The sequence below is a fragment of the Molossus molossus genome, unplaced genomic scaffold, assembly GCF_014108415.1.
Source record: "Molossus molossus isolate mMolMol1 unplaced genomic scaffold, mMolMol1.p scaffold_m16_p_12, whole genome shotgun sequence".
Taxonomy (NCBI): domain Eukaryota; kingdom Metazoa; phylum Chordata; class Mammalia; order Chiroptera; family Molossidae; genus Molossus; species Molossus molossus.
In genome coordinates, this window is record NW_023425347.1 from 4,326,645 (window position 1) to 4,351,516 (window position 24,872).

At 48.1% G+C, this 24,872-nt stretch overlaps 1 protein-coding gene across 2 annotated transcripts in view; it reads left to right on the forward strand.

Annotated features, from left to right (window-relative positions):
* The window catches only part of DUSP22 (dual specificity phosphatase 22), a 54,617-nt gene that overhangs the window by 12,442 nt on the left and 17,303 nt on the right, over window positions 1-24,872 (forward strand). For both annotated transcript variants that reach the window (XM_036257488.1, XM_036257486.1), the window contains exon 3: window positions 3,778-3,860. In XM_036257488.1, coding sequence (XP_036113381.1) covers window positions 3,778-3,860 — 83 coding nt within the window. The remainder of the gene's footprint in view (window positions 1-3,777; window positions 3,861-24,872) is intronic.

Below are 24,872 nucleotides of genomic sequence, written 5' to 3' on the forward strand. Positions count from 1 at the left end.
TTTATTCAGAGAAAATTCTGCTAGACTACCTTATTTCCCATGGCTACTCTGGCACTTCCCACATCGTGGACTGGTTACCCTTGTCCATTTTCTGCACGAGCATAGAGTGCTAACTCTCCTTCCGAAGGAAGCATGTGGCTGTCACTTTGCCCTTTAGGACAGCCTCTTACAGGAACCCACCTGCTAACCTCAGTGAGGTCTGCCCAGTAATGGGTGGGGTCGTCCTCTCAGCGACGCAGGGGACATTCAATAGCAAAGAAAAGGATCTGTTGGTGTTTCTATTTTAGTGCTCCCACTGTGTGAAGGCGACATTTTCCTCTTCAGAAGTTCACTAAAGCAGACTAGGGGCAGGGGTGTCAGAGATGGGGAGGGTGAAGGGAGAGAGACGACGAGAGTCCAGGGACCAAGGGAGATGTTGGCGGAGAGGAAAAGAACATGGTTAGCTGTTTTGACCAGTAAGGGGCTGTCTGTTCGTTGTACTTAATGCAATTTCTATTGAATTTTGTGAACAGTATTTTTAAACTTTTATTTTTCCTCATTATAAAAGAAATGTGAACTCAGCAGTTAAAATTTAAAATTTGAAAATCCAAACATGAGCCCTGGCCGAGTTGCTCAGTTGGTTAGAGTGTCCTCCCAATATGCCAATGTTGTGGGCTTGATCCCCCATCAGGCACATAGAAGAAGCAACCAATGAATGCATAAATAAGTATAACAACAAATCAGTCTCTCTCCCTCCCTCCCTCCCCTTCTCTCTCCCTCTCTCCTTCCCCCTTCCCCCCTCTTTCTTTCAAATCAATAAAATAGAAATAGAAAATTAAATTAAAATTAAAATCCAGCCCTGGCCAGTTTGGCTCAGCGGTTAGAGCGTCGGCCTGCGGTCCTGAGAGACCCGGGTTCGGTTCCCGCTAAGGGCGCGTGCTTCGGTTGCAGTTTGTCCCCTGCCCTGGTTGGTCGTGCGGGTGGCAGCCACTCGATGTGTCCCTTCGCGTCGATGTTTCTCTCTCTCTCTCCTTTCCTCTCTCTCTCCCTCCCACTCTATCTGTACAAAAAATGGAAAAATATCCTCGGGCGAGGATTAAAAAAAAAAAAAAAAAAAAATTAAAATCCAAACATGGAAACATATTAGAGTGAAAAATTCCCAAAACCTCATATCCTAAGATAGCCATAGTCAGCACATTTTTCTCTAGATTTTTTCCCCATTTGAATTCTAACCTGTAGTCTTCGTGTTGATTTTATTAATACTGACTTGTGTTTGGGATGGCAAGTGGCTGTGCATTGTTCTCTAGCTAGAAATGGCACGGGCACACTGTGGTGGGCCGGGCACCGTGTTCAGTGCACACAACCTTCCAGGGTTCTCCCTGCAGCGTGGGCTGTGACGACGTGGTGTGCAGTGGGCCTGGGCGTCTGCACCTTCAGCATGCTTCCAGCCGGTGCCCTGCTTCTGCTTGACAGGCTGGGTTTGAGCAGCACAGAGCTGAGGGCTGCGCCTGTGGTCCTGTGCTCCGAGAGAGCCAGGGTGACACTTGCAGGCGTATGCCTGTGCCGTCCAGAGCTGATGACACCATGGCCAGACTCTCCCAGCTGCATCCACAGCTCGTTCCCATGGTGGTAGGCAGACGCCTCGAACCACCTGTGATGTGGAGTCCTGAAGAACAGAAGGTCCAGTGTCATCCAGTAGCTTTGATGCAGCATGTTATGTGCTCTCAAATAGGCGGACAGAGTCTGTGCTTATGGGAAAGGGTAACCCGAAGGTAGTGTATCAGTGCAGACGGCACTATACAGAAACGGAAAGGAGCACAGAGCACAACTACCAGGAATACCATTTTCTTTGGAGTCCAACAGTCAGTTATCTCGTGTGGTACTGAGCGGTCTCTGTATGCACAAGTGTATAACCTTAGTCCCAAACCACGATTCTCGTTGTTTACCTTGTTGTATTACAAAAGTGTATTTATGGGGCGATGGAAATGTTCTAAGGTTAAATTGTGGTGATAGTTAAACAACTCTGACTATGGTAAAAACCTTGAATTGTATTTTTTAAAAGGGTGAATTTTATAGCATACGAATTATCCCAATAAAGCTGTTTTTTAAAAAAGAAAAAAGTATATTTAGACAAATGTTGACCGTCAAAATTCAAATCCTGGCAGGGTGAGAGTCTGGAAGCTCCTGTCCTCGAGGGTCCCACGCTTGCTTTAGAGAGCCCCGTGCCGCTCCGTCCCCCGCCCCGCCCTGTCTCCTGGACGCCGGAAGCTCCAGCTTGCCCTTGTTTCCTTGGGGATCCGCGTGTGCACTGGCAGTGGCTGGAAAATCACATTTTGGTGACAGTGTGGAGGCTGGCTGCCTGTGGGGTCCTCCATGAATGCAGTCCTGCCTCATTCAGAGCTCATGACGCTGCAGCTGGTGGCAGCTGGTGGCGTGGCTGGGAAGAGCCCGTGTGGGGGGCAGACGACTGCTGTGACGTGGACGTGGAGATGGTGGAGCAAGGAAGGCAGCCTTAAAACCAGCATTTTAATTCTACTTTCACAAATGTGTTTCTTCCTTTTAGAGTGGAGCATGCTTATTGCAGAATAGTCACAACAGTGTTCTTAGGTTTTGCTCAGTCATCAAGGCTTATTAGAAATGCATATTCCTCAGCCCTGTAATAGACCTTAAACTAAGTGGGAGCCCAGGAATCTGCCTTCTTAACAAGCCCCTCAGATAGTTCATAAGCATGTTAAACTTTTAGAATCATTCATACTGAATATACACAAAAATATATTTAAAAAAAGAAAAAAACAGAAAACAGTTGTAATTTCCTCTCTTAGAGATGATGACTTTGGGGGCTAATTCCTGATAGCAGTTTTACCCCCCTGTGTGTGTGTGTGTATCAGTCTTTATGTGTTTTTACAAATTGTATTTTATTGTATTTATAGTTGTGTATCTGTTTTACCCTCTGCTTAACATTATATCCTGAGCATTTTCCCATGTCATGAAATACTCTCCAGAAACATGCCAATTAAACAGTTGACTTTTGGTCCATTTTACCCTTGTTTCTTGCTGGACCCTGTTTTGTAAATTAGCAGATGGGTTCCAACATGGGGAGAGTCATTCGTTCTTTCTTCTTCAGGTGGGTACATTGGAAAGGAATATAATTTGTGTGTCTCTTTAGTTTCATATGCAGGTCATTTAATAGCCAACTCATAATATAAGGACAAGTTTGGAATTTGTAGAAAATGCTCCATTTTTGCGATTGCTCTAAAGTGAATATGTGTAAAACCCAGTCATGCCTGCATACCTGGCCGGTCCCTGCCCTAGACAGCAGGTAGCGCCGTCTCTGGCAGGTTCTTATTTCTTACACAGTAAGTGGGTTTTTTTGCTTAATTTTAACTTAGATTATTAATCATTAAGAGGTCATTTTTAATGTATTTTAAACATCTTTATTGTTATATGTTTTATTGTGTCTACAATTTAACAAATGTCAGCTACAAAATGATCTCATAGGTTTACTTCCTTCAAACAGCAGTAATCATGATTGCAGTGTTTATCAAGCCAAATACCTTTCAAGCTTTAGATCACTACTTTGTATCAAAAGATATGCCAATTAGAAATAAACTTAGTGACCTGCAAAATACATAAAAGAGGTAGCCCTAAATTCCATACATCTTGATTATTCTGGGTATGGTCAATTACGAAGTTTTAAAAAATAAATGTGAGAGTCATTCTGTGTGTGTTTTTTCCGGCCAGACTCCAGGAGCAGTCACGTCCCGAGTGTATTAACATGTTCACCTCTTTCTGCGGCAGATGCCAGGGATGCAGAGCAGTTGAGCAGGAACAAGGTGACCCATGTTCTGTCTGTCCACGATAGCGCCAGGCCCGTGTTGGAGGTAAGAGCGTGTGTGGGCGTGACGGTGAGCAGTGTGCTCGTGTGACTGTTGGCTGCGCTCACTCGGTGCTCAGGCCAGGCCGTCCGTGCTGTCCGTGGGGGTGGGGGGTGGGGGGTGTTTTCTGCTCGTGCTCCTGCTGCGCTGCCGGCCTGGCTTTCTTGACCGTATGCCAGAGAATAAGCTGACCTGCACTGATTTCCCTCTGGATTTTAAGGACATGTCAAACCCATTGCATTCCTTTCACAATTATCTCTGGGTTTAGAATCCAAAAGAATCCAGGCTGCTCATTTTCTGATTTTTTTTTTTTCATTTCAATTTGGAAGTAAGAGAGTGGGAGACCAGCTGTCCCTGGAGACTTCCCACGGCTCTTCTGGCTCAGAGACTGTCAGTGTAGGAGTGGGTGTGCTTCCAGTTTTCGAGTCAACAGGTGTGTCTGCCTGTACCCTAGTTCCCAACCATCTCCATGGTTACTGCTGTTCATGGACTGTTGAAGTTAGGAGCCAATCGCTGTCTGTTCTTCAGCCTTGGCAGAGCCCACATTTCCTCTTCTTAGGGAAGAATGGGTGTGTGGCTGCCATGTGTATTGTGTTTTTCTGTTGTAAGGTGGGGAGGGCCCTAATAAGAGTGGAGGGGGCCCTGGCCGGTTTGTCTCAGTGGTTAGAGTGTCGGTCCACAGACCAAAGAGTCCCGGGTTCGATTCCTGCCAAGGGCACACCTTGGTTGCAGTTCATCCCCGGCCCCAGTTGGGGTTGTGCAGGAGGCAGCCGATCCATGTGTCTCTCTCACATCGATGTTTCTCTCTCTCTCTCTCTCTCTTTCTCTCTCTCTCCCTCCTCCCTCCCTCCCTCCTTCCCTCCCTCGACCCCTCCCTCCCTCCCTCTCCATCTGAAGATAAATGTAAAAATATCCTTGAGTGAGGATAAAAAAAAGTGGAGGGGGAAGGAATGAGAGAAGAGAGCTAGGACCTGCTTCAGTGTCTAAGAGCTTCAAAGCCATGTAAGTTTAGCTTATGACCCCTGACGTACTCTGGGTAGCCCTGGTCTGGTGTGGGGCTGGAAGAGGGGGTAGTTACTGTCCGAGACGGGACGGCTCCAGCCTGCACTTCTGTGCGGGAGTGCCGTGAGTTCGCTGCCATGCCGCCGAGGGTTGGGCCGTGCACTGTGGCTGCTGCTTTGGATCATTTCCAACAAACATCTGAATGGATTTAAAAGTGCTGGGTGCTCAGCATTGGTTGGCAAGGGATTTGGGAATCTAGGTCCATTTGTGATGTGAGCTCAGTGAGAGAGGCGCAGTCATATTGTCCGGTGTGGCTTCTAAAACAGGTCAGTGGTCAGGGACTTACTGAGGATTCTCAGAAGACAGACTGTCAGACAGTAGGCCTGGAATATGATGCTTTGCAAAAACGAAATAAGTTTAGGGGATGTAACACCCCTCTGGAAGATTCACAGTTGTGTTGACAGAATACAGGTTCTCGGGTCCTGCGTTGAAGACACACACTTTCCAGTCTCTCTGAGCAGGGACCCAGTTTGCACGCGTGCCTGCTTGTGTGACACTTCACCTAACAACATCTGGGGAACCGTGTTCTGCTGAATGTAGTCTTGGACGTCCAGATGAAGGAGGACTCTGGCCCGCTGCCCCTCAGAGTCTGGATGAGTCTCCTGGGCTGGGCTCGTCCAGAGGAGGGCTCATACACCTGACAAGCCGGCGGGCTGGGGTCCAGGAGACGATGGCAAACCTGATCTTGTTACCAGCTGAGGCTGCCTGAGGATGGATTTTGGTGACATCGCAGGATAGGTAGGACAGGCAGAATGGAAGGTGTTTTGTGCCTGGTACGTCCCCTTAGGTGTAATCTCTTGCAATACCTGGTCAATGCTGATACTGTAAAGCACACTTACCATGAAAGTCCTCATGAATGTGCTGAAGACATCTTTAGTTATTACGCATTTATTGATTTTATTTAGGAAAGACTTTAAGGAACTTGGTTGACTTTAGTTAGATTGGATCTGATTTTCTATTATTTGGGTAATTTTTTGGAGGGGTTTTCCAACATGGCATTAGCAGGGTCTCACACTCTGCTAGCCACCTGGCAGGAAGAAGAAAATGAAGGACACTGGTCGGGCCTCGCGAGGGACTGGCGGGCCTCTGGGCAGCAAGTGGGGCAGTGGGCTCCGATTCCGTGATGGGTGAGACCCGACCGCTCCCTCCTCTGAACCAGGAAGCAAGGAGCTTGGCCAAGGGAGAGGCCTGAGGCCCGTCAGCGTCTCTTCCAGCGAGCGTGAGGGGGCTTCCAGGACGGGGCCCGGAAGCCTGGGCACCTGCACCCCCCTCGAGGCAGCCCTACGCTGCACGAGAGTCTGCGGAGCTCTGACTCCATTTTCCTGCCAGAGAGGTGACCTCCGTGCCCATCCCTGGGTACACGAGGAAGCTGGGGTTCAGAGACGTGAGGGGACTGGCCCCGACCCTGCAGCTGACGTGTGTCTGTGGAAACCTGGGTCTCCTCTCGCAGGCCCGAGGTTCCCGGAGCCCGCCGCCTCGGCCTCGCACAGCCTGGCGGGGCCCCGGTTCCTGGCAGCATCCGTAGGTATTGCCACGTCCGCTTTGGGCAGGGCTGTACCCTCCGTGCCTGAGAGCAGGGTGTGCAAGTGCACATTTCCCAGACCATCACTACCACAGTGTTATTCCTCTTTACTTTTTATTAGCAACATTTTTGTTTTGTTTTATTGCCTCAAGTGCCTTCCTCACACTGTGGAGTCTCTTGTCCCTTTGAAGGCAGGGGGTTGATGGTTTATTCGTTTCTTGAGCTCCTCCTACATGCCAGGCCTCAGGGTAGGTGCTGGAGATAACAGAAGTAAATCTCAATATCTGCCCTGGCCAAGCCTTTAGTGTATAAACAAGGTACGTATTAGGGTTATTTTGTAAAATTAATAATATTCACAGTCAGTGGGAAACAAAAGCTCTGGCTCTGGCCCCCTTGGTGCTGGCAGTCAGTAGGAGCAGAGGCTGCAGAACTCCGAGGATGAGGTCTCTCCCGCCTGCGAGGCTGGGGCGTGGGCAGTCACTAGGCATTTGACTGGGTCTTTGGAAATCTGGTTGGTGGCATTCCAGCCAGGAGAGGCTGGCAGAGTGGCACCCTGACACCGCCGGCCACGCCCGCCGTGTCCTCTCCCCGGGACGGGTGAGCCAGCAAGGCGTTGTCCCTGTTCCTTTACAGCATAGTTAGGCTACAGCTGGCTCACATCACCTGCTGGCAGGTGGCAGAGCCAGGAGGGAAGAAGCCATTGCCACACACACGATTTCAACAGGAATGAAGCCCAGCCCTGTAGTGATAACATGCAAGTGGGGAAGCCCCTTCATCTCGTTGCATCCTTGGGACTTGGTTGGGAAGTCACTTGCATTTGGTGGAAAGTGTTTTCTGATTTGTGAGCTGTGTCTTTAGCCCCTACTGATGACTTCAGATTTGAGAGAAAAACTGTCACAAAGACGGTGCTTTTCAAATCAGAAACCTCGTATTGTTTGTAGGTGCTGAGGAAGTAATATTAAGTAATGAAAGGTTTCTCCCTTCCCCTGAAACAAGAAACAGAACTCTGTCTTTCTAATGTAAAAAATTTCAGAGTTTGTTTCATTTTTCATTCTGGGTATTTAACCAAAACACCTGCAGGAAACAAATCTATTTTTCACTAATAACAAAAATGCTTTTAAAACTATTCTCATTCCTTCATTGGGCTAATAACCCAAAGAATTTTAATTTTAAATGTGTATATTTTAGGATTAAATAGAAAAAATAGTTTGGTAACAACATTTCCCGTGCATTCATGTGTGAAATCATTTAGCCCCATATATTTAAACCAGAACATTGTATGAGTACCAGATAGATTTCTTGAGCTTGAATTCAGCTTGGATATTCTTTCCATTTTAAGTTATGACTTTTATATTTTGAACCATGTAGGTTTCAGTTTTTTTATTATTTTTAAAGAATAAGATGTTTTCATGGGCAAGGCATTTATTCTTGGTGATTCTTTTTTGAGGTGTCCAGACTTAAAATTTAATTTTGTTAGTTTTGGTTATAGTTGGCCCAATCTCCTAGTTTTGATATTTACTGTTACCCATGTGTCTGTACTACTGTTTTCTTTGATCCATTTATTTATGAGGAAACTCACCAAGGTCGTATGTTCAGTCTGCTCAGATGGTGGTGCCGAGAGGCTGGGGGCTCCTGGAAGGGTCCCGTTCCCCTGCTGCGTGTCTGCTTGGTGACCAGCCCCATCTCTCTCCCTCAGAGGTATCGTTGGGTTCCCAGATGGGAAACAAACCCAGTTTGCATGGCATTTAGAGTGTAAGAAACTATGCTTCTTCCTGCACCTTTTCTCCCGTCCTTGTCTTGCTCGCCTGCGCCCAGAGCTCAGCCCAGCTCTCCTTCTGCGCAGGACACTCCCAGTGCCCTCCAACCTCAGGCTTCTTCCCTTTTCTACAGTCTTTGTGTCTGTGCTCTTGGTTGGGTTGTGAATTGCATATGCTCTGTGGCAGCTTCTTTAGCATGTCAGATGGCTACTTACCCTCTGTTGCTGATCCAGCTCTTCAGGGCCTCTGCCCAGGCTCTGAGCAGGTCCCAGGCCCGCGGCAGCAGGTGCCACACTGGATATCTTAGTTCTCCTCCAGCACTCAGCCTGCCTGCCCCCTGGGAGCCCCTTTTCAGACGCTGGAGTGAGAGCCACGTGCCGCTCAGCTCCACTCCACAGTGAGAAACGTGTCCTCGGCGAGTGGTGGTCGTTAGGGTGGGAGTGAGGGCTGGGGAAGGAGCTGGGCGAGAAGGATTTGTTCATCACAAGTGATCTGTGAAGCCAGAGGGTCTGGTGACGTCGGGGCAGCTCCATGTGCGCAGGTTGTTTGTGTAGTTCCTCACTTGTAAGCATTGGCAGGTGTAGAAGTCCTGTGTTATAGAGCTGTTGTGGCCTGTGGTTCAGGATTCCCTCTCCCTAAATTACTACAGTCGAGAAGCCCCTGTGAAAGTCACGTGACTTTCTGATTGCTCCTTTAAGGGTCCTTCAGCTGCCTTTGGTTTGCATTAGAAGCTTGGTCCCACAAGGAGGACAATCCATCAACGACACAGTCACTGTCGTTGCAAGGTTTGCCACAGCCAAGACAGCGTGCTTAAGGTAGGGGCAGAGATGGTTGCAGTGTCTCAGATTTCAGGGAGCTTGTAGCAGATCATGCAAAGCTGAGAGAACGTCTCAGACAAGGGCACGTGTTCTGGCTCATGCAGGAGAGCCTCGTTGCCTGTGTTCCCCTCTGGTGACCACGTCAGTCCTCAGCTCTCGGAACCCATGGGCCATCCTGTCCATGACCTTCAAGTCACGGAGCTGTGGCCACATTTCCCCAGCATAAGAAGGACAGTTGCTGAAAGCCACATTTTGTCTTATACACAGGTGTGGGCCAGGGTATTCCCTGTAGTTCTGTGTAATAGCCAAAAGTTGGAGTGAGCCCACATGTTCAGCAGAGGGGTAGTGGTTAGTTTTGATATACCCATATTAAGAAATACTTATATGCGTGTATGCATAACCATGGACATAGACGATAGTGCTGGGGACAGGGTGGGAGGGATTGGGAGGAGGGTGTCAAAGGGGAAAAAGGAGGAACATCTGTAACAAAAATAAATTTAAAAAATAATACTCTGCAGCAATTCAAAAAGAAGAGGAAGGTTTATATGTGTGCACAGAAAAAGATTGTTATATAAAAGAAGCAAGTTGTAGAATATCTACAATATGATCCCGTTAAATAAAATGAAGTATCAATTATATATTTCTAATGTCATGTAAGTGTGTAAATGCATACACATAAGGATTTGAAAGGACCATGTCACACTCCTCTAAGACTGGTAAAAAGAAGTGGGATAGGAGAAGAGGGTAGAAAGGATGAATTACACTTTTTTCTCTGTTATTACTTATTTTTATAATGGGAGTATCTTCATAGTATCTTTTTTTTTTTTTTTTTTTTATCCTCACCCGAGGATATTTTTTCCATTTTTTGTACAGATAGAGTGGGAGGGAGAGAGAGGAAGGGAGAGAGAGAGAGAAACATCGACGTGAAGGGACACATCGAGTGGCTGCCACCCGCACGACCAACCAGGGCCGGGGACAAACTGCAACCGAAGTACGTGCCCTTAGCGGGAACCGAACCCGGGTCTCTCCGGACCGCAGGCCGACGCTTTAACCGCTGAGCCAAACTGGCCAGGGCTCTTCATAGTATCTTTTTGAGTGAAGAGGGTAGGGCAGACACATAGGCAGGTGGGTGGCGGTACTCGTGGTGGGAATAATGGCAGGTGGATTGCATTTGGGTGTTCGGCTTGGCTGGAGTGGGCTCTGGGTGTGGTCAGAGTTTCCCATGGACTCACGCGTGAATGTGTGACACCAGGCAGGATGCATCCTGTCATTCATGGTCAGTGGGTACAAAGCGTTCATTTCAGTCATCTTAACCTTTGAAAGGAGAGGATAGCCCAAAACACAGATTTCAAATGTATGGACTTTATTTTCATATCAGTCATCTTTTACTTCTACTTGATTGTTTCAGTTAAATGAGTTTATGACCTTCTTTAGGATCCATAGTTCCCCTAGTTATGTAGCTTGAAGCATTGGGCAAGATTTCCCATTTGGGTTGGCCCTTGTTTCCAGTGTGGATGATTTTAGTTATTGTACTGGCATAGCAAAAAGTACCACACTGTCAACTCACCGATGAGGTGCAGGGCCTTTGGAAACGAGCCGCCGTTGGCCTGGAAGAGTTTCAGATCGACAGCTGTTCCCAGTGAGCCTTGGTTCTTTTCGCCTCTCTAGGAAATTCTCTTTGATGCCGCCCAGCATGAGTGGGACCGGCTGCACCAAGGCTTGCAGCAGCTTTCCTGTGTCGAGGTAAATTTGTTTGAAGCCAACCTCAGACTTAAATAGAAATGACTCAAATAGAAATGATTACGGTAGGTATCGAAAACTGTCTAGTAATTGCTCTTTCTCGAGTCAGGCAGCATCTGGTTCCTTGTGTGGGGCAGCCGAGTGCAGAAGAGGGCAGTTCTAGCTGGCTGCTGACCCTTCGGTGACAAGCTCACTTGCAAATTGAGGTCTAAAGCCAGAACTACGACATGACTGGACTGGAAGGGCAGTGAACACTTCTAGTACTTTCTTGAATCTAGGGAGGAGTGTTGCTTGTCTGTAAATGAAGAGATCTGTGTGCACTTCCCACGCATCAGCTGTGGCCTTCCCTGTGCGGGAGCACTCACACTCACTGACCAGCGTCTCCACACACCAGAGTGCGTCCTGACAACACTCTCCCCAGACCTTTTCTCTAAGTTGAGTCCCAGTTTCTTGAGCGTTTCCTGCTGAGCCCCTCTGTAGTCCCACCTCCCTGACTCCCCTGTGTGATCAGGTACCAAACACACCGTGCGCCAAGTGCTGGGTTCCCAGGATGGGTCTGCCTAGCCTTTCTCTCTCCCAGTTCTCAACTGAGAATATGCCAGTGGCAAGAGTGGCCAGGGTCTCCAAAGCAAGGTCCCAGGAGAGGCACAGCACAGGGTCTGTCCTCGGCGCTGCAGCTGGAGTGAGAGCACCCACTGACTCCCAGCAGCCAGGCTGCCGGGAAGGGCTGAGGCGCTTGGTGCGGGTGGTGTGGCAGAGACGCTGTCTGTTCATGCACGGTCCTCGTGCCCATAGGCTGGGGGGTTGGGGGAAGACCTTGTAAAGAGGGGTGTTGAGCCCTGGCCAGTTTGGCTCAGCAGGCAGAGCGTCGGCCTGCAGACCAAAGGGTCATGGGCATGTACCTGGGTTGCAGGTTTGATCCCCGGCCTTGGTTGGGGTTGTGCAGGAGGCAACCAATAGATGTGTCTCTCTCACTCTCTCCGTCCCTCCCTCCCTTCCACTCTTATCTAAAAATCAATGGAAAAATATCCTTGGGTGAGGATTAACAACAAAAAGAGAGAGGCAACCTTCTAGGACTAGTGTGGTTTGGTTCCGTGGGGAGTTGTGTCCCAAGTATGAGGAGCCCTTCCCTGTTGGCCAGGAGGGGAATAAGTCCAGAGTCATTGGGGATATGTGGAGGTCAACTGCTTCTAGAGTGAAGAAGGTGGTCAGCCTGGTGGGCGAAGGTGGTGCCATCTTCCGTTCTCTTTTTAGCTAAATTGGAAGCTGTTCCTTCAGATTCAGCAAATGTTTATTGAGTAACTACCTCGTAGCAGGGATTGGAGGTAAAATACAAAGAGGGGTAAGATGGGCCCAGCATTAAGGAGGGACAGGCACAGAGATCCTTACAACAGTGCAGAGCTGCAAGTACATCAGAGGTAAGGTCCCTGGAACACCCAGGAGAAAAATGGCTCACCCACCAGGCCAACCACACTTCGCCCAGGAGGTGAAACTCCAGTTCCAGCCTAAAGAATGACAGGTGTTTGCCAGGTAGTAATGGTGAGAAGGAGCAGTCGGAGTGGGCGTGGGCTCCCGGATGAGAGAGCATATGTGGAGGGCACTGGGCATGCAGAGGCAGGTGTGGCCTGTGACTCCTGGGCACAGGAGAGCAGGTCGGTGGGGTGGCCAGGCTGGGGAAGCAGGCTCACAGCAGATTAGGAGAGTTTCTTTGTCCAGTTGAGTCTAAGCTGTGTGCTGTGTGAAGCAGAGCTCAGCAAAGACCTTGGCAATGTCCGGTGACACGGTCAGATTGCTCCCCCAGACTGTGACTGGGGAAAGGGATGGGGGGAGGGAGGTTGCCCCCCCAGACTGTGACTGGGGAAAGGGATGGAGGGAGGGAGGTTGCTCCCCCAGACTGTGACTGGGGAAAGGGTGGCGGAGGGAGGGAGGTTGCTCCCCCAGACTGTGACTGGGGAAAGGGATGGGGGGAGGGAGGTTGCTCCCCCAGACTGTGACTGGGGAAAGGGATGGGGGGAGGGAGGTTGCTCCCCCAGACTGTGACTGGGGAAAGGGTGGGGAGGGAGGTTGACACTGAGGAAGCCTTGGGAAGCCCTCGCAGTAATCCTGGTCAGAAGTGATGAGGGTTTGAACTGGGACATTGGGGAGTGGGATTTTTCCCTAGAAGTCACCTCCACAAAGTGACACAGCAAGGTTGAACATCAAAGGATGGGAAGATTCTCCAGCACACATGAACCATCGAGAAAGGTGGCATGGCAGTGGTTTCATCAGATAAAGAGAAGAAAATAACTGGGATAAGGGGAATAGATCATCAAGAAGTTACGACAGCCACGAACTTGTAGGTACCTCGTAAAACAGCTTCATGATGTAGAAAGCCATGTCCCCAGCGGATGGAAACACATGACCCCGCCAGTCACCACATGATGTGGGTGGGTGCATCTGGGTTATCACTCCCAAGTCCACACCCTGGATGGGTTACAGTTAGTCTCACCTCTTTTGAGTATAGTCCTTGGGCTTCCTAACACAGGGGTTAGAGAGAAGGAGCTCAGGGCAGATACTCTGCGGTTCTTTGGCCATTGACCTTGAACAAGAAGGCTCTCCTGCATCGTGGTGTTAGGTGCAGTGGACAGGAAGCGATGGGGCAGAGGAAGTGATGTTGAAGCAAGTCTGGAAAGCTTTAAGGGTGGATGGTTTTCCAAGGAGTTTAGAAGGCACACGCAGCTTTGTGTCGAGGAAAGAACCAAGGAGCTTATGCATGGAGGGCAGTGTGTTTCTGGGGCCACGTCAGGTTAGTGCGGCATGCGACTGCAGGGCCCAGGAGCCCGGGTGTCCTGGGGTGATGGCGTGGCAGGGGGCTGCCGTCAGGGTCCTTGCTGAAGGGCCTTCCCGTCTGCACGCAGAATTCTGAGAAGTAACAAGTGGTTGGTTGGTCGGGGCCCAAAGCAGGTTCATGGCTGTCTTGGTGCCATCGCGATAGCCAGAAGACAAACAGTGACTTAAAAGTGGCCTGGTTTACTGAAGTCTAGTGTAAGCAAATTTGCTGTTTTCAGGTGCTCATGATAATCCACTGCTGGTGGAGACTGCAGGTGGGCCGCGTGCCTGCCACACCTGCAAGGGGAGTGGTCCGCCTGACTGTGAAAGCCAGGGAGTGAAGCAGTGGCCCCCAGCGAGTGTCATCGCCTTGGGCCAGTGGCAGGGACAGGTCATGCCCACACTGCGTTTGAAGTGCGGTGGCCTGGCTCCTGGGCTGTTTGGGAGAACGTTGTGTGTCTGCTGGGGCAGAGCTTAGTGTTGAACCTGGCTTTGAATTGAGAAATTATTCTCGTCTCTGTCATCACCACAGCTCATACAGGTGTTAGGTTTCAGCGTTCCTTATTGAGCAGGGCATCTTCAGAAAACTAAGGGCTGCAAGGTGACTGCAGGCTCCGCCACAGCTGCTCCCAGCGCAGGGAGAAGGCGGGGGTGCGTGTTCCCGAGTCCGAGTCACAGCCTCCCTCCCTTGAAGGCCACTTGTGGGATGCTTGCTTACTCCTCAGATTCTTCCCCCGCAAAGGGGAGATCATCTGTGTCTTCTTCAGCAAGAAACACAGCCCCTGCCGGAGAGGCGAGGGCGTGTGGACGCTGCGGGCTGCCCCTCATCGTTCTCATGGCGCAAGGGGACTGCTCTTCTGACATTGTGTGAATGGGATGAAGTCAGACCCTGGCTGGAGCCTTCTGATCTGGAAACTTTTCCTAAGCGGAGTTTAGAGATCATTTCCAAGTGCAACTAGCAGTCAGGGCCTAGCAGTGGAGAGACTGAGCTGACTTGAATGTAACTGTTTAATGAAATACATCGTCACGGAGACCAGCCCCACTGCACCCAAGCTCATGTAAACTGTGTTATAGAACACCCTGAATCTGTGCTCTGAAGACAAAATCAGTCTCATGGCTAGAAAAGTAAGAATGACGTTTTCAAGCATTTGATTTTTTTAAACATTCCTTTAAGCTGAGGCTTCATAAACCCTTTCTGATGGAGACCCGTCTGGCCACTGCCCCTGCGTTTGCAGTGACATTGTGGTTTCACCCTGTCGCCTCCAGGGCCTGTTGGCCCCCCGTGAGAGGCTCTGCCCTCCTTGGTGGCCCATGTTCTCTCTCTACTTGTGAGTTCCCCTCACACAGGCTCTAACCAAGGTGGCCTGGGACTTCCTTCTGTGCCCAGTGCAAAAGGATGCAGCTGTCAGAGTAAAAATAGCCCATTGGATTGCGTTCAGTGGCAGCCGTGGGGAGAGGGGACTTGGTGAAGTGCCGCCTCTTTGAAAGAAGGACCTGGGACACTAACCAGCCAGTACTTAGAGCAGAGCAAGGAAAGTGTCCCCCCGCCAGGTTTGGGAGGTAGAACACCTCACACTGTGTGTGTGAGCATACCAGGAAACGGGATTGAGTGCCATCTGTAATGACCCACGTCACCTGTGTGTAGAGGGCCGCACTTCCCTGTGTTCAGGAGAAGCGGAGAGTTCCTGTTCTCTGCTCCACCCCAGCTCTGGGCTCCGTAGCCCTCCTTACGCGGCTCACACGCCGCCTGCACCACCGTCACCCTTTGCGTGTTGTTCACCCCCACGTAGGACTGGCCAGCTCCCTCGGCACTTCCCTCCTCTGTGTTAGCATTTGCTTTGTTCTCAGAACTACGTCTAGCGTCTGATGCCACATGGAGTGTGTGACTCTAGGCCCAAGGGATCATCGAGGGTATTTAGAAAAATCGTCCTACATGCTGTGGCATATGTCCAAGCCTGAAGACAAGTGGCAGTCTACAAAGTCGGTAACTCACCCTGCAGTGGACGCAGCCTTTTATCACACGCGAGGGGAGTCTCGTTGGTTCAGTCATCAGGGAGAGACGACCAGTAGCATCTCAGACAGTGCTGCGCTGCTCCGAGGCAGACAGCCAGCCACCTGCCAAGAGCGCGCACTTGTCCAGGTCTGGGAAACAACCAGGGGTGCACGTGGCTCCCCCGTACTCGCAGGTACCTGAGGACGGCCATCAGGGCAGAGGCCCCTGACGACACACCCTCCACAGCTGCACTCAGTGCATCACATCCAGTTTCCTCGTGTAGCACGTCCGTGGTCAGAGGGAAGTTCCTCCGTCACACAGAGCAGGAGAACTGAGCACGGCTGCGATCGAAGGTTGCAGTCTAAGAAGGTGCGTGTTGTCTCAGATGTTCAAGCAGAGGAAAATAGGATGCACAGATGATTCCGCCCATCAAAATGACTTTGTGAAATGTCACTGTCTAGACCAGTCTTGGCACACTTGTTCTGTCAAGGGCAGTAACTATTTGGGCTTTGTGGGCCCTCAGGTTTCGGTGGCGGTCCTCTTGTCCTCTTGTACCCTGTAGTGCAGAGGGACCATGAGCCACTATGTCAAAGGGCAGACATGGCTGTGTCCCAATAAATACAGGCTTCAATTTGCCAACTCTGGCCCCCATGGCCAGGTGGCCAGGAGCTTTGCTGGGATAGACCTTAAAGACAGAGCCAGCATCTTCCAGGAGCCTGTGTTGGGTCTAAAGCTTGGTCCACAATTTAGTCCATTCAGTCCACAATTTATTCAAGTCCTAAAAATTTCAGAGTATTTGGCCTGCCTTCACCTTATAATTTTTCACTGTTTTCGAGACCAGTTGCAGCGTCCTGCTGAGACCAGTCAGAGCATGTAGAAAACGAAAGATGGAGGCCTGGTCCTTTAAGACCACCTGTATCTGGCCTGCCCACCTGCCTGTGCTGGACCATGACCCAAGCCAGCTGCAGGTCCTCTGCCCAGCCTGGGAACAGCACTCTAAGGGCACATTGGATAGGTGGCCCTGTGCTTAAAACTGTAAAGGGGATCTCCCTTCTCATGTATTTCTTCCTTTGCTTTGCAACATTTATTGATGATCTTTGAAGAGACAGGTGCTAGACTACTGAAAGAAAGATGGCTAAGGTAGGATCTGTGCATTGAAGGACTTTGGGGTCTAATGGGAGAGACTGGCCATTCACAAGCAATCATTGCCCTCCGTGCTGGGTCCCTGTGCCTTCCTGCTGACTTCGCGCTGTGTTGTCTGTTACGTGCTGTGGACATTTACGACGGGGAGCTGGAGAGAATCGGGGCGTGGGAGGACAGGGAAGGCTGCGCAGGGGCCGGTGGGTTACATCCGGGGAGCTTTTCCTGAGGAAGCGCTCCAGGGAAGAGTCCGGCAGGAGAGGGTATTTCTGGGAGAAGAAACCACAGGAACCCTGGGGGCGGGGGACAGCAAAGTACAGGACCTTTGCGGAGACTCACTGCAGGCTGGGACTCCTAGAGTTTGTGAGCCGGGGGAAGAAGCAGGGCGCGGGCACGAAGGTGGGAGCAGACCGCTGTGGACAGTGTTAGACTTTGGAGACGGTCTTCTTTACTTTGCAGACAGAAGGGACCAACTGAATTTTTTTTTAGCAGCCAAGACACATAACCAGGTGAAAATTTATCTTTGCATGTTTTACAAGGGTTACCTGTAGAATGCTCCTGAAGTTTCTACTGCTGATTTCTCCTGATACTTCTTAAGCATCAGTTTTCATTCACGGTAATTTTTTATATGGTCATTTAGCATGAACATTTATTAAGTAATACCTGATTTGGAGACGTTGCTGAAATGGCCCTGCTTTCATGAGTCACGTTGAATATATCAGCAAGTTCTCAGACAGAACTGAAATCTCAGAAAAGGACTTTCAGTGGTAGGTTTGAGCTGGCGTGGACCTCGCTCTCTGTCTTCCCATAACCCACCCTTGTTGGCTCAGGGAAATCTGATGTGCTGACTATGCCCACTTTAGCATTTCATTGAAATAGTTTGAGCAAAAATAAGCATCTGGGTCCTCATCTGTTGATCTGACAAGTCAAATGCATGTCATTTTTTGACTAACCTGAAAGAAGTCAACAGGTGTTAGAGGTTTCTCATTTGCATTTTTTTTTTTTTTTTTTTCACAAATCAAACCAAAGGCTAAATCTTGTCTCTCCACTCTGACCTTACCACCCCTCCCCAACCCATCAAGCACCACAGAGTTCTTGGAAGTTGTTATTAGTAGTAGTGTCTCCTAAATTTAGCCGGTGCAAAAAGATCAGTGGCAAATGGGTGCCTTAGGAAAATCCGTCTTCAATTTAGAACCTAGACTTAGAACATGAATTATGTAGCACAATTAAAGGACTGTGTTTATCCTCTGTGTTCATTTTCTATGCTCATTTATTTGAGATTTTTGTATAAATAGTTAAAACGAGGGATGGCCAAGAGTCTCACCCCCTGAACCTTGTCTGTTTTTGTTTTTTTCCTAACTTCCAGTTCTTAGTCCACAGACATACAGAAGTTCTTGCAAATGTAATCTTACTGTGGGTATACTTTTGTATTCTTCTTTTTCCCCTTAAGATGTTATTGGCTGTATGAAAATTCTTAAATTCAGAAAAAAATCATCAAAATGCATGTGCCAGGGACTGAGTTCGGCTTCCACATCCGTAAACTGGGTGGAGATTTCCACATGCTCTCTCTGGGGCGCGGTGCTCTGGGAAGAGGGGCCCCCATGAGGGAGACCGAGGCTGCGAATCTGCCTCTGCGTCAGAAGCCAGTGCGAGTCGGTGCCTGCCAGTTTGTGGGCCTTCAGAAGTGTGGCCGGACTTCATTTTTTCAGGGTCAAATCACCTTTAAGTTTATATAAAACTGCAAGAGTAGTCAGATTCATAGAGGCAGAAAGTGGAAGGGTGTTATCAGTTGGGGGAGGAGAACGTAGCGTTAGTGTTTAATGGGTACAGAATTTCTATTTGGGCAGATGAGAGATGTGGGAGGGAGGATGGTGTAAATGTGAATATATTTAATGCCCCTGAACTGTATACTTAAAAATGGCTAAAATGTTGTCTATATTTTGTAGGTATGTTACTTATATTCTACCACAATAAAATAAAATGCAAAGAGTGGTTGTTTCAAGGGGGAGAGACTTTTGTTTTTTGTAATAGTACACTTATTCTAGGGGGATACATCCCAAGACCCCCAATGGATGCCTGAAACCATGGACAGTACTGAACCCTGTGTGTGTGTGTGTGTGATGTGTTTTGTCCTGTGGATACATATACGTCATGGCTTCTCAAATGCCGGCATCATTCCTCTTGCACACTGGGGCCAGTAAACCAGGTGACTTGGACATCAGCACTGCGGTGGGAGCAGCTGCCCACAGTGTGGACGTGCTGAATGAGGGATGGTTCACATCCAGTGGGATGGAGCAGCATGGTGCAAGGTCTCATCACACTACTCAGAAGGGCGTGCAGCGTAAAGCTTATGAATTGTTTATTTCTAGAATCTTCCATTTAATATTTTCAGACTGTGGTTGACCATAGGTAACTGAAACCGCAGAAAGCAAAACCTCAGATAAGGAGGGACTACTGTATAAGCTGTGGTCTTGCTTCTGGTCAGGTGTGGGATAGTCCAAATTTAAATTTGTTTTAATTTTATGTTTCTTTTTTGGAGTTGTTTTTTTTTTTTTTTTAGAATAATGTGAAATTAGCTCTTAATAGAGTCCCCAGTTTATTTTGCTCAACTTGCTAATAGGTGTTAGATGATCAGGTTAGTAAAGAGGTCTGTGTTTGGGAACTGCAAAGTCCAGTTCAGCATTCCACCCTGATATCTCGAAAATGTGATTGTCAAAGAAAAGGTGCCATCTCTAAGAAGACCTCCCTGCCCTCGCCAATTTGCCCAATGATTAGAGCATCGGCCTTCAGACCAATAGGTCGTGGGTGTGATTCCGGTCAGGGGCACGTACCTCGGTTGCAGTTCATCCCTGGCCCTGGTTGGGTCCTGCTAGAGGCAACCAGTAGATGTGTCTCTTCCACATTGTTTCTCTCTCTCCCTCTCTCCCCCTTCCTCCCACTCTGATGATAAATGGAAAAACATCCTCGGGTGAGGATTAAAAAAAAAAAGAGGACCTTGTGTACACACCCATGTTGCTACTGGTGCTTGATGGGATCAGATGAAAACCAAGGTTTCTAATCATGTCAGTTTTATTAGCAGCTGAGATGGCTCTTCCCTTGCAGAGACTTCCCACCTCTGGCTCTTACCAGGCTCCCCTCCTGCTCACACTTCTCTTCGATTTTGATGAGTCATCGCAGAGAGCGTAACTGTTCTGGGCTGGTTTTCATGAGCTCTCCTGGAGGAGAGAAACAGACCCTGAAGGGCTTTATCTTTCCTTTGGAAAGTAGAATGACAACTAGGTTCTTGAGATGACTCTTACTTATGATGTTTCAGAAAGAAAAGACTAGTGAATTTTAGAAATTGTACTTGAAACAAGCGAGAGTTTGATCGCTTTACCAGTCCTGAAATCACAATCTTCCCCTGACTTTTAAGTCCTTGTCTACGTACCATTTCAGGTGTATTCTTTAGTTTCAGCCCAAAGAAAGGCCAAAACTTACTTTTGGTGGTTACTGTGCTTGTTGAAACAGAAAACTGAACAGTATTAGAACTTTTGAGAATGTGCACTTAGAAAGCTTTAACCTCTGTTCAAGAAGAGCCTCTGGGGTACTCTCTGCACCCCCCTCTCACCAAGCGGTCCAGCGTTTCCTTGAAAACCCAATACAGGAACTTCACCCAAGAAGCTTTACTTGGCCGATCTCACATAACTCTTCTTTTTCTGTGCTTTCCTCATTTTTTTCTACATTATGGCTACTAACTGATGTGCTGCTGGTGCTGTGAGTATTCAGTGTGTGGAGTTCTCTGCCACTTCAGTTGCCGTGTCCTCAGAAGAGATCGGCTGCTCTTTCTTTCCCTTCGGAGAAATCCTGACAGTCTTCAAGCACAGACTTTGTTTTGGGGGAATTTTTTTTTTTTTTTTTTTTTGGTGCAGTCTTGGGCTAGCTGTCAGAACTGCACATCTATAACTTAACATTTATTAGCTCCATAAAAGTTTAATATTAATTGGCTTCCACCAACCACTTTTTGAAACATGGAAAGTTCTGAATTTTTATTTATTTAGTAAGAATTTTATTTTAAAAAGAAGATAACCAATTTTAGTTTTGTGAATTTTTCTAATACTAGAAGTAAATAGAAAACACCTCAAATGCTATCTATGCTAATGGGTACTGCTGCTGCTTTATCACTTGTGAATTTTTCAGATTGTTCTAGAATGTTTATGTTCTTTTGCTTTACTTTAAGTTTGTTGTATTTTCCATAATTTAGCTAAAGACATAGACATCCTGTCCCCTATCTCTGTCTCTATAAACCTCAGCACTAGAGGATGGTCTTTTGTTTAGATCCAATTAAATGAAAAATCGATTCCACATCATATTAAAACATTTTTGGAGCCCAGTCTAAGACCAGGATCGTTTAGTTCATCCAGGCTTTGTGCAGCCCGGAGGCCCTTCCTGCTGCCTGCACTGGCTGCTCTCTGAATTAGTAATTAACTGCCAGGGATCGGAGGCATGTGCAGGCATGTGAATCTTTTTTCAGGTACCTTATGTTCTGCAGTCTGTGGCCTCCAAGAAAGATACTTTTTGTGCTTTGTTAATGACTAAGCCAAAATAAATAGATGTTCTTGGGCTGTGTGAGCGGCTGAGCATTTCGTTTTGACTCCTTTCTTTACTGCATTTGCATAGTTGTCCCCTTCTCATTGTAGATCACAGTGAGGTGCTTCTCAGCGTGTCTCTCTGGAGCAGGAGACTGGCATCTGGAGGGAGAGTCGGTGCCATGTGCCTTCGCACAGCGTGGCCACAAGTCCAGGATAAGGCACGGGCATTTAACAGTGTTTTTCTTCCCTTGCAGTATTCTTTTTTTATCTTTGTTGTTGAAAGTATTACAGTTGTCCCCCCCTTTTTTTCCCATTGTCCACCTCCACCCAGTTCCCACCCCACCCCAGGCCTTCACCACCCTATTGTCTGTGTCCGTGGGCCATGCATATGTGCATATAAGTTCTTTGGTTAATCTCTTCCCACCACCCCCCTTCCCTCTGAGACCTGTCGGTGTGTTCCATGTTCCCATGCCTCTGGTTCTATTTTATTTGTCAGCTTATTTTGTTCATTAGATCCCACATATAAGCGAGATCATGTGTGATCTTTCTCTGACTGGCTTATTTCACTTAGCACAATACTCTCCAGGTACCTCCATGGTGTTTCAAAGGGTAAGAGATCCTTCTTTTTAAAATTGAACTACCATTTGACCCACTGATCCCACATCTAGGAATATATTCTACGAAGCCTGAAACACCAATCATAAAGAATATATGTTCATAGCAGTGCTGTTTACAATAGCTAAGTTCTGAACACAGCCCTGGTGCCTGTCAGTAGATGAGTGGATACAAAGCCATGTGTTTACACAGTGGAGCACTGGGGAGTATTCTTATAGAGTGATCCTCACATTAGTAATTTTGCACCTGGTTCTCATCATTGCACAGACATTTCATGAGCACCCACATCCTGTGTGCCAGGCACTATTCCAGGGAAGGCTAGTGTCCTATCTTTGAGATAACGAGACCTTCTTATCTTACCTTTTATATTTTCTCTTAATAGTAGGGGGTCCCCAAACTCATGGCCTGTAGCTACTTTGTTCTCCTTAGAAGCTTCACGGATAGGAAGCTGCACTTGCCACCTGATCTCTGCTAATGAAGGGGAGGGCCCACCACAGACCAGTCTGGAGTTGCCTCCTCATCCTCTAGCTCAGGAAGGGAGGTACCCCTCCCCCCCCCGTCACTTATCTGCAGCTTGCTCCTGCCTTGTGGGGCTAGCCTCTTTTTCTTTTGTATATTGGGCACCACAAAGGGGAATGTGACCCCATTTGGGTCATATTGATGCCTACAGGAAGCATAGTGCTTTCTGACCACACTGCTGTTGGCATTTCATGCTCTTAATAAGCTAAGAGTTTTTTAGCTTCCCCTTCTTGCAATTATCATTCCTTTCTTCATTTTATTTTCTTTCCTCCCAATGTATGGGCTGGGTTGACTTTAGATTCTGCTAGAATTAAGTGGTGTCGGTCAGTATGTTGGACAGGCAGGCATTTCCGTTCTGTCTCGAAGGGATCCACCTTGGTGTCCTTGATTAATGTACGTGCTTGGACTGGTGATTGCGTTGGAGGGTGGAAACCTGAAACTCCTCTTGTCCCTCGGGAAGCGTTATTCTGCAGGAGGCTGGAGGGGGTGTCTGGGAGGGAAGAATTTCACGGGCTCTGGGCCTGATCTATGGCCAACTCTCACTTAAGAGTAAAGGAGAAAGGGAGTCGTTGCAGGGCGGCTGAGCGAGGTCTCAGCCTGGGAGCTACACCAGCCTGTTTGACTTCTCCGGACAGAAAGAGTGATTGACCTTTTCTTTACAGTATAATTTCCTTCTCCATTTTCTTTCCCTATAACTCACTGCTCTGATACCTGTCTGAGTTGGGAGGTGCTTGAGACCTCAGACAACCTGCAGTGGAACATGGCACCCAGAGTCTGGGGGAACGAGGACAGAGACAGGAGGCAGTTGAGGATGACAAGGGAAGGAGGAAGAATCTGCTGCTTCGTTTTCTCCTTCTCACAGCTGGTCCTTCGTTTCCCCTTGGCATATTAAAGCCTGCGTGGTCTCGCGCGAAGTGTTCCCATCTGGATAAGCAGCGGCGAAACGCATCTTCATCGAGACCCAAAGGAACCTTTGTTGGCAGATGTAGTTAGTGATTGACTCAAAGCTGGAAAAAATATATATATGTATGGGAACTAAGTAGGGGAAATGTTTTTTTCTGGCCTCTTACAGTAGTGGGAGACAGGAAGGGGAATTGTACCTCGTCTTTATCACAGACAACAGCTTTCACTGAGTCTGTCTTGGCAGGAAGGGTTTGTTGAGAGCTGATGGTCTCCTCAGAGGAGCTGGAGAAACGGGGTTCCAGCTGAGTCCCAGGCACAGCACCCACACAACATCATACTACTGGCCCGGTGAGGTTTGCTGCCACCTCTGCCACCGTGTGCACCTGCCAAGCAGCTGCTCTTTACCCATCCTACTATCCCCACGCCCCTTCCAAACCGGCCTGGGTGGTGTGTCAGCATGGAGCCAGCCCTGAGTCTTCACCCTAACAGCAAAGGAGGTTGAGAATTGTAGTTTGTGTGGATTCTGTATTGGGAAAGTGGGGTTGACTACATGGGGGAGCATCAAAATGTGGAGCTATGTTATGGCCGGTGGCTCGGTTGGAGTGTCATCCCATGCACCAGAAGTTTGTGGGTTCAATTCCCAGTCCGTGCACATACCTAGGTTGTGGGTTTGATCCCTGGTTAGGACACATAAGGAAGACAACTGATGGATGCATCTCTCTCTCGCTCTCACTCTTTCTCTCTACATCACTTCCTCTCCCTCCCTCCCTCTCAAATCAATAAACTTGTCCTGGGGTAAAGATAAAAAAAATGTGTGGAGCTGTGACAGGGTTTGGGACAGCCACAAATTTACATGTTCCTTACAAGACTACATCAGTAAGTAGAGCACAGATATTCCTAATGGCAGGAGTTAACAGTAAAATTTTAACAACTGCAAAATTTTCAAAAATTCTAGAAGGCATTATTTTACAACTGTGTCTGCTAAGGGACCTGTGGTTGTCTACACCACTGTTCTACGTGTTTATCCTTCATTCACTCTCTTAGGTTGGTTGTTCTACTTTCTGATGTGTCCCACACACTTAGTGTCCATGGTGTGGTGGCAAGTGTCCATGTGATCAGGCTGCCTGAACAGGAGGCGTTTGAAATGCCTTATCTCAGGCTTTGTGAAGCCGTATTCTTGTGCAAAGGTTGCTGAGATGTCGACTTTTTATTTTCACTTGCCACTGAAGACCTTTTAAACAATCGGGTCCCTCTGGAGGAGAAACAACCAGGTTCTTAATAAAACTGAAATTTAGCCTGATTTTTATGCAGCATGAATTTTTATAAACATTTTTGTAGAGAACTATATGGAAGTTTGGGTTTTTTTTTTCCCAAACTATCTATCTATTCTTTTCAAAAAACTATTCGTTTAGTAAATAAATGTATACTTCTCTGGAAAGGAAGCAAAATACATTATTTCCCATATGTAGAAGCTCCTATCAAGTACACCAGTGAAATTCTAATTCTCTTCATACTGAAATCTGATACAGAAAACTGTGCCATAACATTGTAACTTTAGTTATCATGTTAAGGT